The sequence below is a fragment of the Myotis lucifugus genome, unplaced genomic scaffold, assembly GCF_000147115.1.
Source record: "Myotis lucifugus unplaced genomic scaffold, Myoluc2.0 scaffold_7, whole genome shotgun sequence".
NCBI classification, from domain to species: Eukaryota; Metazoa; Chordata; class Mammalia; order Chiroptera; family Vespertilionidae; genus Myotis; species Myotis lucifugus.
Window position 1 is genome coordinate 10225366 of NW_005871055.1, and position 12549 is coordinate 10237914.

General features: G+C 36.1%; 1 protein-coding gene across 11 annotated transcripts in view; it reads right to left on the bottom strand.

Annotated features, from left to right (window-relative positions):
- Nucleotides 1-7305: 7305 nt before the first annotated feature.
- Nucleotides 7306-12549, bottom strand: part of INTS6 (integrator complex subunit 6) — a 111477-nt gene continuing 106233 nt past the window's right edge. For all 11 annotated transcript variants that reach the window (XM_006083562.3, XM_023748777.1, XM_014449319.2 and 8 more), the window contains one exon: nucleotides 7306-11616. In XM_006083562.3, coding sequence (XP_006083624.2) covers nucleotides 11523-11616 — 94 coding nt within the window. In that variant the 3' untranslated portion in view covers nucleotides 7306-11522. The remainder of the gene's footprint in view (nucleotides 11617-12549) is intronic.

Sequence of the window (12549 nt, forward strand, 5' to 3'; positions counted from 1 at the left end):
GCTCCCTGTTACTGTGGCAAATGAGCAAACCACTCATAGCTGTTTGACTGCACACTGAAGTTAACTGATGTCACACCTGATGACTGCTCAGAACTGCAGTATGTCATCAGGATGATGACATAGGTCTTTTTGAATTTCATTTCCCATCCCAAGAAAATCAATGAGCAACTATTGATAGACACGTCACCATTGTGAAAATCCCAGCACCCCGGGGGGTGAGGTTGAAGCACCCCTCTGAAACATGGAGACTGGGGAATACATTAGAAGATAAGAGAAATGGCTACATTCTGACTGCATCAGCCCTCCTCCAGACTGACACAATACTGTACCCATGGTGCCCTCCTCCTCCCCCTCCCCCGGGGCCTACAGTTTCTCCAGTGGGAAAAGAGAGCCAAGGTGAACATCCAGCTCACTCAAAGTTGGCAGGATGCTTTCTGAGAAGCCCATTTACGTCTTGCCTCTCAGGGACCACTGGGGATCAGATAGAGATGGAGAAGGGGGTGCGGCAAGTCTTATAGCAAGCAGCCCTCAAACATTGGCAGGCCATGATCCTGCTTGCAGGGCACCTCAGCAAAGACTCCAGCCAGCAGCAATGCTGATCTACAGAGTAGAGCCAGTGGCCCTGTCTGGCCAGAGAGCTTGGTTGGCAGTTCTGCCTGATTAGGTTCCCCAGTCAATGAGTCACACAACTACCCTTCTGAGGCAGGGAAGCAAATTCACAGCCACAACAAACTACCGAGTATAGCCTCAAGTCCTACCCAGCCAGGAAGCCTGGCCAGAGAACCCAGATAGCCAAGAAGCCCATCCTACAGTCCCACTTGGGCAGAGAGCAAAGTCAGCAGCCCTGCCCAACTGTTGAGCATAGCCTCGGCCCCATTTAACCAAGAAGCCTGAACAATAATCCTGAGAAGCCACAGGGCCAGCTTACAGCAGCATTCAGCCACAGAGCCCACCCTGCAACCCCACTCAGCAATGGAGCCCAGCCTGCAGTTCCACCCAACTTTAGGGCACAGTCTATAACCCCACCCAAACATTGAGCCCAGCCTGCAGCACCCTCCATTTGGGAAGCACAGCCATGAGACCCCACTTTAACAGGAGCAATTGTGAAGCCCAATCCATAGTAGCCCAATCATGGCATCCAATAAGTGGCACCACCCTGCCAGGGAAAAGACTGCAACCTCACCCAACCAGAGGTCATTGCAGGGCAAGTGGCCCAACCTAACCATGGGACATAACCAGAAGTCCTGCCCAAACCAGGAGCCCAGCCAGCTGTCTCATCCAACTATATAACCCAGCCAGCAGTACCCCCACAACCTCAGAGCATATGCAGTGGCCTTGCCTTAATAGAGACAACAATAGCAAGCCTGCCCAAGAATGCTACCAGCAGACTGGTGAAGGTCAAAAGCAAACCTGCAAAATCTGGAAGAGGAAACTTCTTACTTAAATGCACACACACAATGTAAGGAATCAAGAATCATGAAGAATCTGGAAAACATGACACCACCAAAAGAAATGAATAAAGCTCCAATAACTATCCTAAACAGAGAACTATGAACTAAACAAAGAATTCAGAATAAGCCTCTTAAAGTAGTTTAGTAAGCAAGAACACAAAAACATAAAAAACCCCGATACAAGATTAAAAAAATAATGCATAAACAAAATAAGAAGTCAACAAAAGACATAGAAACCATTAAAAAAAACCTCTAAAGCTGAAGAATTCGACTACACTGAAGAATTCAAAAGAGAGCTTAAACAGCAGAGTTAACCAAGCAGAGGAAAGACTCAATAAAGTAGAAGATAAGTCATTTGAAGTTATCTAGGCAGAGGATATGGTATCGCAAAAGATCCTGAATAGCCAAAGAAATCCCAAAAAAGGACAAAGCTAGAGTTATCACATGTCCTCATTTCAGACTATATTACAAAGCCATGGTATCAAAACAGTATAATACTGGCATAAAAACAGACACATAGATGAATGGGATAGAACCAAGACCCAAGAAATAAACCCATGCACATACAGTCAATGAATATTTGACAAGGGGGCCAAGAATACTCAATGGGGAAAAACAGTCTCTTAAATCAATGGTGTTGGGAAGACTAGATATTCACATATGAAAAAATAAAACTGGACCCCTCTCTTACACCACTCACAAAAATTAACTCAAAATGGATTAAAGACTTAAAAGTCTGAAACCATAAAACTTCTAGAAGAAAACATCAGAAAAAAGTTCCTTGAAATTGGTCTTGGGAATGATTTTTTGGATATGATACCAAAAGTATAAGCAACAAATGCAAAAGTAAACAAATGGGACTATATCAAACTAAAAGCTTCTTCACAGCAAAAGAAACAATTGATAAAATGAAGGCAATCTATAGAATGGAAGTAAACATTTGCAAACCCCATATCTGTTAAGGGACTAATATCCAATATATATAAGGAAATTATACAAATAATAATAATCATCCAATTAAAAATGAGCAAAGGATCTGAAGAGACATTTTTCCAAAGAAGATATTCAAATGGCCAAAGGTATATGAAAAGGTAATCAACTAATCATCAGTGAAATACAAATCAAAACCACAATGAGACATCACCTCACACTGGTTAGGATGTCTATTATCAAAAAGATAAGCGATAACAAATGTTGGCAAGGATGTGGAGAAAAGGGAACACTTGTACACAGTTGATGGGAATGTAAATCAGTACAACCACTAAGCAAAACTGTGGAGGTTCCTCAAAAAATTAAAAATAGAACTACCATATGATCAGCAATTCTACTGGGTATTTATCCAAATGAAATGAAATCACTATCTCAAAGAGATATCTGTACCTCTATCTTCACAGCAGCATTATTTATTATAGCCAAGACATAGAAAAAACCTAAGTGTCCATTGACAGATAAATGGATAGAGAAGGGGTTGTATATTTACACAATGGAATATTATTCAGCCATAAAAAAAGAAGAAAACCCTGCCATTTACAACAACTTGGGAAAACTTTAAGGGCATTATGCTGAGTAAAATAAGTCAGAAAGAAAAATACAAGTACTGTATATCAAGTAGATGTGGAATCTAAAAAAAATAAAACCAAACTCATAGAAACAGAAAGTAGATTGGTATTTTTCAGGGGCAGGGGAAGGGTTTGGGGCAAGGGTAAAGGTGGTCAAAGGATATAAACTTCCAGTTATAAGTTCTAGAGATGTAATGTATAGCATGGTGACTATAGATTGTATATTGGAAGTTGCTGAGAGAGTAGATCTTAAAACTTAATACACAAGAAAACTGTCATTATGTGACTTGATGAATGTGTTAACTAATCTTATTGTGGTAATCATTTCACAATATATACATATATAAAATCATTATATTGTACACATTAAACTTACACAAAGTTATATGTCAATTATAATCTCAATAAAGCTGGGGAGAGGAGAGAAAAAAAAGGCATGAGGAGTGGACTAGAGAAGAAGGAGAAAGCAACTAACCACAGCCTAGATTCAGCTCCTTTTTAGCACTCTAAATATCCTGGGCTGGGTGCTACGTGACACACTCTCCATCTTTTATAATTTTTTACAATTAAAAAGATGAGAAAAATAAACTAGAAGCAAATCTGGCAATAACTTTCTAAAAAGCCACTAAATTTGCCAATAGTAATAATAATTTAAAGACAAAAGACACTACAAATGATATACTTATCCTGTTTTTTTAAAAACATATTTTATTGATTTTTTACAGAGAGGAAGGGAGAGGGATAGAGAGTTAGAAACATCGATGAGAGAGAAACATCGATCAGCTGCCTCCTGCATACCTCCTACTGGGGATGTGCCCGCAACCAAGGTACATGCCCTTGACCAGAATCGAACCTGGGACCTTTCAGTCTGCAGGCCGACGCTCTATCCACTGTGCCAAACTGGTTAGGGCTACTTATCCTGTTTTATGAGAAGCTGAGGATCAAATGTAGAGACATTGATTTATATTTTGCAATCTTGTGTTTATACAATGTCATGTTATAAAGACTCTTAAACCTTTTGAGAGTATGACCAATAACACACAAAGAATGGTGGTCTCCACTAACAAAGGGGAAGGGCCATTGAAGCAATCATTTGAATGAGACTTACCTAAGACTCATTCTGTCCTATGCCCCTATGATTCTACAGACACCGCCAGCATTTCCTTGTAAGAGAAATCAAATTAAAGAACATGAAGGCAGCTATTTTTATGGAAATGAAACAAATGGACAATGAGAAGTGTCTAATATTCATTAATCCAACATTTACTACACACAAGCATTATTACACTAGTTTAGCAAAGTACAAAATATTTAAAATGACTAAGACAGCTTTTGCATCCTAAGAGCTAACAATCTAAAAAGTAAGGTTAACATGTAAACATGTAAGAAGCTGTTATGGAAGAAGAGTGGAGATTATGCCAGGAGGGAGAGTAAGGAAAAACTTACCCCTTTGCTTTGGATATTGAAATGTACTATCTTCTAAGGGTACTAGAAAAATATACTAATGTGAAAGAAAATATATTAACAAGGTTAGATTGTTTTGTATAAATTTACCCTATTATTAGAAAGGTTAGGTTCCATGATTAAATACTACATATTATAGTCCTCCTGTAGGACTATGAACATTAGCAAATTAGCAGCTCTAAGAAGTCCACTACTAAAAACAAAAGCACAACACTACTCATTTCCTGCATTTCCCATTTTAATAAACCAGGGAACCCTTTTCTAGAGTAGCACCTATAAACAATCTTGGGAACAAATTTTGGGAAAACAAGTTGTACAACCTCAATGGCACTAAGTAGCTGCTAACACTGCAGGAGAGGACGAGCCCAATGACAGGAGCCTTTTGTACTTGGCCTCCTTTAAGTTGGTTTCATTAGTTGCATAACATTTCAGTAGTTACTTAACAAAAGTAAGCATACAGGTATCTATAATACAAGATCACGCAAGAAGAAAAACACAAATCCACAGATAACACCTGATTTCTTGTTTTGATCATAAATGTTGTTCTTCTGAAATGTTAACTCTTATCAGAGATAAAATTTGAGAGGCGCCAATGCTGGGGCCTGATGGGCTAGAAGTCTTGGCTTATGGCTGTGCAAACATGGAAATGTCAATTATTGAACCATTCTTGTCATATGATGGAGAAAAACTATGAAAATGAAACTCTTCAGTTGCAGTCTCAATAAACTGCAATAGCTACTAGTAAGCCCATCTAACCAAAGACTCATTTGTACCAATTGGTCCCATTTCTCACATTGTGCCAAGGTGCCTGGACTCTAATACAAACACACTTATGATATTTTAGCTGACATAGGGTTTCATAGTAAACCTCTGTTCATTTCATTAACATTTATTTAAAATGTTCAGATACCATACTAGATAGCAATAAAGCCAGATTAGTAAAACCTTCTCATGACCAACAAAGAACCATTTTTTATCCACAATTATTATAGAAAATTTCTTTTCTAAAAGATTCTACAGAAAAAGACCAATTGCTTAAATCAGATTCGTCACTGGCTTTAGGACAAGAGATGCCAGGTGAATGTTCCCATTGCTTTCTCCCTTTCTCTGGCCCTGTCAGGTCCCCTTCAGTGATGTTGGGAAATAAATGTTCCTTACAGAGAACTCAGCCAACTCACAATTTCCTCTGTGTACTTAATTTATGAGATTGATGAAATGCTGGAGAGACTATACTATGGGCTGGTTCTATTCTCTCATGACGGTCATTTGCCATTTCCTGGTATGTGCATAAAAATGCAAAACACTTCCAAGTATTAGTCTTAAATGAAACAAAGAAACTGCCTCAAAATATACATGTTAATGATCAAGACTCTTACCACAGATGCCTTTCCATTAGCATGCTAGAGTTGACTAGATACTTTTTGAAAGATGATCGTGTTTGTGTGAAGGGGTGGGTGGAAATGGGCACTGCAGTCAGAAAACCTGCATATGCCCAACTCTACTTATCAAGACTGTAACCTCAGATGCCAACAGCTCACCTAAAATTAAAGGGTTGGACTGAATAATTTCTAGTGTTCTCTAGTTCTAAAGATTCTTAACTTTCATTCCTTATTGTGTCATCAAATATTTCATTGTGGAGTTTTTAAATGATTAATGGTTAAATTACAAAAATCCATTAATTCCCCTAACGTATCATATTCCTATTCGCCAGGCTTATCTTTGAAACTGTTAGCACACAACTATGGTAGTTTTAACCTCTCATTTTATTTGCAGATTCCAACCCATGAGGCAAGTTAATTGCATAGCTGATATAGCTCAGTATACAGAATGGACTCCTACAGCATTAGACACATTTTCAATTCACTGAATTATGCCTTTTAAAGCCTATAGTAAAATCTGCCACTGTCATCTAAAAGTGCCTCTTAAAGTGCAGTCCATCCAAGAAGTCATCCAAGGGAAATCATCTCAGAAGCTTGACAAAAATGCAGATTTCTGGACTCCAGAATCTGCACTTCAACACATATTCTGGTAATTCTTATACCACCAAAGTTTTAGAAATATTGGCTGACAGAGATGTAAATATTAACTAGAAACTATTTTTAAAAATAACTATTGAAAAAATGGGGCACAACCCTGAATATTAATTTGGGGTTTTTATGATTTATTAACTTTGATGTTTTGAAAGTTTCATAAAATACTGCACCTTAAGAATTTTCTGACAAGCTCTCCCTAGCTATACAGTAAGCAACGTAAGACTGTAACTGGTAAGTACAGTGCACTCTTGGAAAATGTACTCAAATCTCTAAAACAAATGCATAAATACAATAAGCAATTCACATCTTTATCTCCTATGGTTAGGCCAAGATGGCTTTTGTTTTTGAAGTGATCCACAAAGCCAAGATTGAGGTTTGAGAGGAAGGCACCAAGGCATCTGCAGCCACAGGTGTGTTCATAAGGGGAACTGAGCTGTCCACATAGCCCCACTGCTGTCTATATCTAGATTTAGCCAGTTCAATCTTCACACTTCTAAAGTTTCCTACTGAAAACCCCAAGTGCAGATGTGGTACAGCATTTAAAAAACATGTTAACAGAGAACAATTTTTGAAAAATAATGGAAGAGATACCCATTTTGAAAAAGATTTGTACCATCATCCCCATAAAAGGAATAGTCAATCTGAAAAGATAGGTATCTTTTCTCTTTAATTTCCCCAATTTCACCCCATCCTAATCAAAATGAAAAATTAGGATGCTTTTACTTCTTCAAAATCAAGGGACTTCATATCCAACTTTAATAGTAACTTTCTTCAAATGAATAGAAAAATGCAATGGGGTTCTTCTGTTTTTATCTTTATTATTGAAAGTATTACAGATATCACTTTTAATGGGGTTCTTCTATTATCTTTCCTGCAGTGCTATTGTTACTAAAAAGGTCTCAGATCCCTATTTTTAAAGCAAATCGGCCATACATCTTTTCCCTGAGCACAACACTGGCATTACAGTTTTTGTTAGACTTCAGATAAATTACTTATCAGCCTCTCTCTAGCAACAAGGGCTCATTTATCCACAGTAGCCTAACAAGCATTCCCTCTAGCTAGTTTCCATGGTGCTTCATATCCCAAGGAAGGAGAACATTTCATAACTAAAGGGAAACTAATATTCTCTGTGGGTTTTCACCATTCTCTCTCAAGCTCATTTATAGTTGATGTACATTTTTAAAATTCAAGTTTCTACTTCTGGGGAGACTTAGAAAAATCACAAAAGTAAAATAAATGATAAATCCTGCCTTTTTCCTTGAAATTGTTGCCCAGTTCATTGTCATTGCAGGATAAAAGACAGTTCCTTCAGACCACTAGAGTATCCAAGAAGTCCTCTCTCAGCAACCCTAATGGTCTAGTAAATGCATGCACTCAGATTTCTAGTCTTTCTGTTGTTCTTTCTCAAGTTTGCTGAAAAAAAAAATCAAATGTTTGCCCTTGTAATTTTAATCCCCCTATATCTCATCTTAATTCAAAAAAATGGTATAGTACAGGCAAATAATTAGCACATAAGAACAAGCCCAGAAGTCCTTAAGTGTCAACAACACTGAACAAAGTATTCAAATTATTCCTCTTAATGTTCCCCCTCCTCCTATGGCAATTATTTATCAGCCTAGGAAGGAAGAGATTCTCAGTAAAGAGTTGTTGGCAAGTCTAAATGTGTTCAAAAGAAATAGTATGGAACAAGACTAATAAAATCAAGCAAAAATGGATCTACTTTAACTAAACATCAGGCATTATTTTTATTTATGGAGAGAAAAAAGTCAAAAGTTAGAATCATGAAAATTAGGCATAGGCTTTACACAAATTGTTAAGGAAATATTGTCAACATCATTTTATCTGAGAATCATTTGCATACTGCTGCAAGTTGTGCTAGAAATCAAAGGAACACTTTTGTGACAAAAAGGATGAAAATGATCATTTTGGGATTATTTGGGGAGAAAAGGTCCATCAACAGATATGTCCCAACCCCATACATATTAGATGAAAATGACACATATCACTCAGAACAGGCAACAGAGAGCCCTCTCTTAGAAAAGATACATGTCAAAAATGAAAGATGACAGTTTCTACTCCCTTAAGACAGACAGGAGACTGAATTGGCACAGAAAGGTCATTGTCAAAAGCTGATAGCCAATAAAAGTTGATGACAGTTACGAGAATAATTTTTTTTCTTGGAATTTAACTGCATAAAAATGACTGTAAAATCGCCCTAAGCGGTTTGGCTCAGTGGATAGAGCATCGGCCTGCGGACTCAAGGGTCCCAGGTTCGATTCTGGTCAAGGGCATGTACCTTGGTTGCGGGCACATCCCCAGTAGGGGGTGTGCAGGAGGCAGCTGATCGATGTTTCTAACTCTCTATCCCTCTCCCCTCCTCTCTGTAAAAAATCAATAAAATGTATTTTAAAAATGACTGTAAAATCTTTGAAGTAGTAAAGGACACACTACCATTTCGATGATAGTTTGTAGAATTGCCTTAGTAAACAGAGAATGAAAACATAAGGCTAATCCAAAACCAATGATATAATCTGCTGCACATCTATAGTCCCTGTGAATTAATTTACTTCTCTTTCTCAGAGATACTTACCCACATCACACAAGTGGATGGACACTCTTCTGGTGACAGGGGTATTGAAGAGATAAAAATGAGTCTCAGCCTTCAGTATACCAAACTGATCAATCTTACTAATAAGGGCAAATAATGACTCATCAATTGACAAATGGGACACATGAGATCATTAAGAAAAACTCTTTATCTCAAGATTTAACTGTTGAAAAATATAATTTGTCCAGCCTAGTCATCCAGTGAGCTGCAAGGCCTAAAAGACATATTTCACTCAAATATAGTCCACTTCCCCTTTGCTTATAAGAATTCTACAGTATTTCACTAATTGAAATATAAGCTAAGTTTCTTAAAATGCAGAAAACCTGAAAGAGGTGAGATATTAAGCTTGAATTTCAATGGGTTTCAAACCTTGTGACTAGGTTTTAGGATGAGCGTGTAGAGTATTGTGGCAGAGATTGACAAAAAGAGATTGAATAAACTGCTTCTTTACAACTCTTTCTAGGGTTCATCCCCCAACAATGGATTAAAGGTCAAGAGTCTAAAGGATTAGCTCATAAGCAACTTTTGAAATGAAAATTAGAATTTTTTTTTATAAGGACACTAAATATTGGAATAGACTGAATCTCTTTCCTAAATATTCTTAAGCATGAATTTTTATCTGAATGACTTGTATGTAATCCCTTCCATTAATCTCGGAATATAAGCATTTATATATAATTTAAGACCAGACAATATATTCTGGATTTTGTGTAACTCTTGCTGAATTTAGCAATGTGACTGTAGATAATTACCTTAACAATTCCATCTATTAAATGACATCCTGCTTTAAAGAAAGTTAGTAGAGGTAAAAAAGGTTTAAAGAATTGCATATGAAAATACTATATAACATTATACATGCTTCTTTTTCTTGACAGGGTTTATCTTCAGTATTGGGAGTTTCAAATCCCCTAGACTAAAAAAATTAACAGATCTCAAACATGTTCTCCACTTTCATCTATGCTTTTCTTCATAAAAAGTTACAATTTCATTACCCTATACCCTTGAAATGTAAAAACTGTTCTACTAAAGTGTAAAAAGATAAGGGTATGTAATTTTCAAATGTTATGAACCTAAAAATACTTCAATTTTACTATAATTTTATAAATTTATTTCACCCACTTAATCTAAATGCATTTTTCTTTTTCTACTGGCTACCCCAAAGCACTACAAGGACAGCAGTGATATATGAATGGTGAGTCAGGTCATAGGGTCGTGTCCTCAGTAAGGACATGAGGCCCACTTTACTGAAGGTGGACAATGAATAGTGTTTGTTTTTCCTTGTCCCAGGTAAACGGGGGTAATGCAAAATGAGCCAAGTCATCCTAATGTGTTTCCTTTTCATTTAGCTTCAAATAAAATGGAGAGTTTATGTGTGAGAATAGCAGAGAACAAAGAGATCCCCCTTGAACTCCCAATTTATGGGACTTTTGTAAGCATGGCATCAAGCTGCTAACAGGAAGCTATTTCAGAGTATGTGATGTTCCCCAAACTTACAACTCCCTAACAGTTTCAACTCTGAGCCTTCTACAATCCTAGTAAGAAAGGAAAAGCGGTTGAAGGGAAATAAGGAAACCAATAATGTCCAAAGGTGTCTGCTTTTTAAACAGCTTTTAAAGTACCTGCCTATCTGCTACAGATATTGTTGATTCCATTCTCTGGGCAGAAATGGGAGTACTTTGGCATGACCAACAAAAGATAAGAACATATAGAAAAAAGACAATGCAGATTATGTACCAAGTAATTACAGTTAGGTTTAACAAATATGAACTTCAAGTGGTGTATTTTTTCAATGCTATAAAGCAAAGCTTTTAAAATTCCATTATCTTAAGATAGTTTTAAATGATTTCTTTAAATGTGATTATTTCCTAAACCACACAAGAGTAAAATAGAGCATTTATTGATGGAATAACAAAAGTGCTTTTCTTAAATATTCTTCAAAATACATTTGTACAACTTACAATAATATATCCAAAATAACTGTATATACAAAACATTACCTAGTTTTAATGTATGTGCTTTTTTCCCCAAAAATTACAAAGTAACTTCTTTTTTATTTTTTTGGCAAAGTTCAACCTTAACAGAGGTGACAATTTTAAAGGTTGGTTTAAGAAAATAGAACCTGAGGGAAATTGACACGCAAGAGTCAATGACAAGCAAGAGATTTGAAGGAATATTTTTAGTTTGTTAAATAAAAATGTTTTTTAGAGTGATACTTTTCACATTACAAAAATAAACCAAAATGAAAAGGTCACTGTAAAATGATGAGAAAGGTTCTGTAGACTTGCTCTTAGTATTTCAAATAGCCAACAATGCATGTCAAAAAATGAATGCAAAATCACAACAGTCTTGTATTTACTTTGTATTTGGAGAAGATATAGTGAAATAAGTGGCCACATTCTGTTTTCTTTTAATTGCTATTAATATGGTTGATCTGACTGGCTCTTCGATGAATTTCATCCAAGAAGTTCTCCAGTTGTTCTATTAGCATTCGTTTTTTAAACCTGTATAAAAAAAATAATTGCACTCTCAATTCCTTTTTAACGAGTAAGTTATACATCAGTATAATGTTTTTCTTAAAACAGAGAAACTGCCTTGGGAAGATTTTTCAAAGAGAAATAAAAATTAAAAATCAACAACTTTATGATATATGAAATCTCCTGGAAGACTAGCAAATTATTTTTATCAGTACTGTATTATAATTTGTTCCTAGAACAAACAATCCAGGCTTAAGTAAAATGGGAAAGAGATGATTCCTTCCACAATAAAAAAGAAAAAGGAAAAACCTAATATATACAGGATTACTAATACTGCAGCAAAATTAGGACTCCCAAAGCAATGAATCCAATAGCTTCTTATGTTCTTTGAAAGTTGAATGTTAAAAGGAATGTGAACAAAGTATGAATATAATCCCTCACAAAATGTTAGATGAAATGAAAGCTGGGTAGTAGCACTTAAAAGCCACAGTGTTCTACTGTTACAATTTGAAAGCTAGCAAATCAAGGATAATTAGACATCTTTAGTATAGAATATAATGAATAGTTACAGTTCAAGCTGCAATTTAAAATTTTTTTCAGTAATATAGTTCACTGAAACTGCATTTGTCTACATAGCACTAATACTGCTGATGCTTTTTAGAATATCCCAAAACACTGCATAATCTATACCCACTTTTTCTCTACTTGTAACCACTATAATATTACATAACTCTCTAAAATAGCGATTCTCAACCTTTTCATCTCATGGCACACATAAACTAATTAGTAAATCTACAGCACACCAAAAAACACATTTTTGCCAATCTGACCAAAAAATAGGTCTAATTTTGATTCATTCACATTGATTATTGTTGTGATGGCTGATGTCATTTTTTAATTTGACAATGTAAGGGAAAAGAGGTCAATGCCCCTGACTAGTCAGGTATTGCAGAAGTTTTT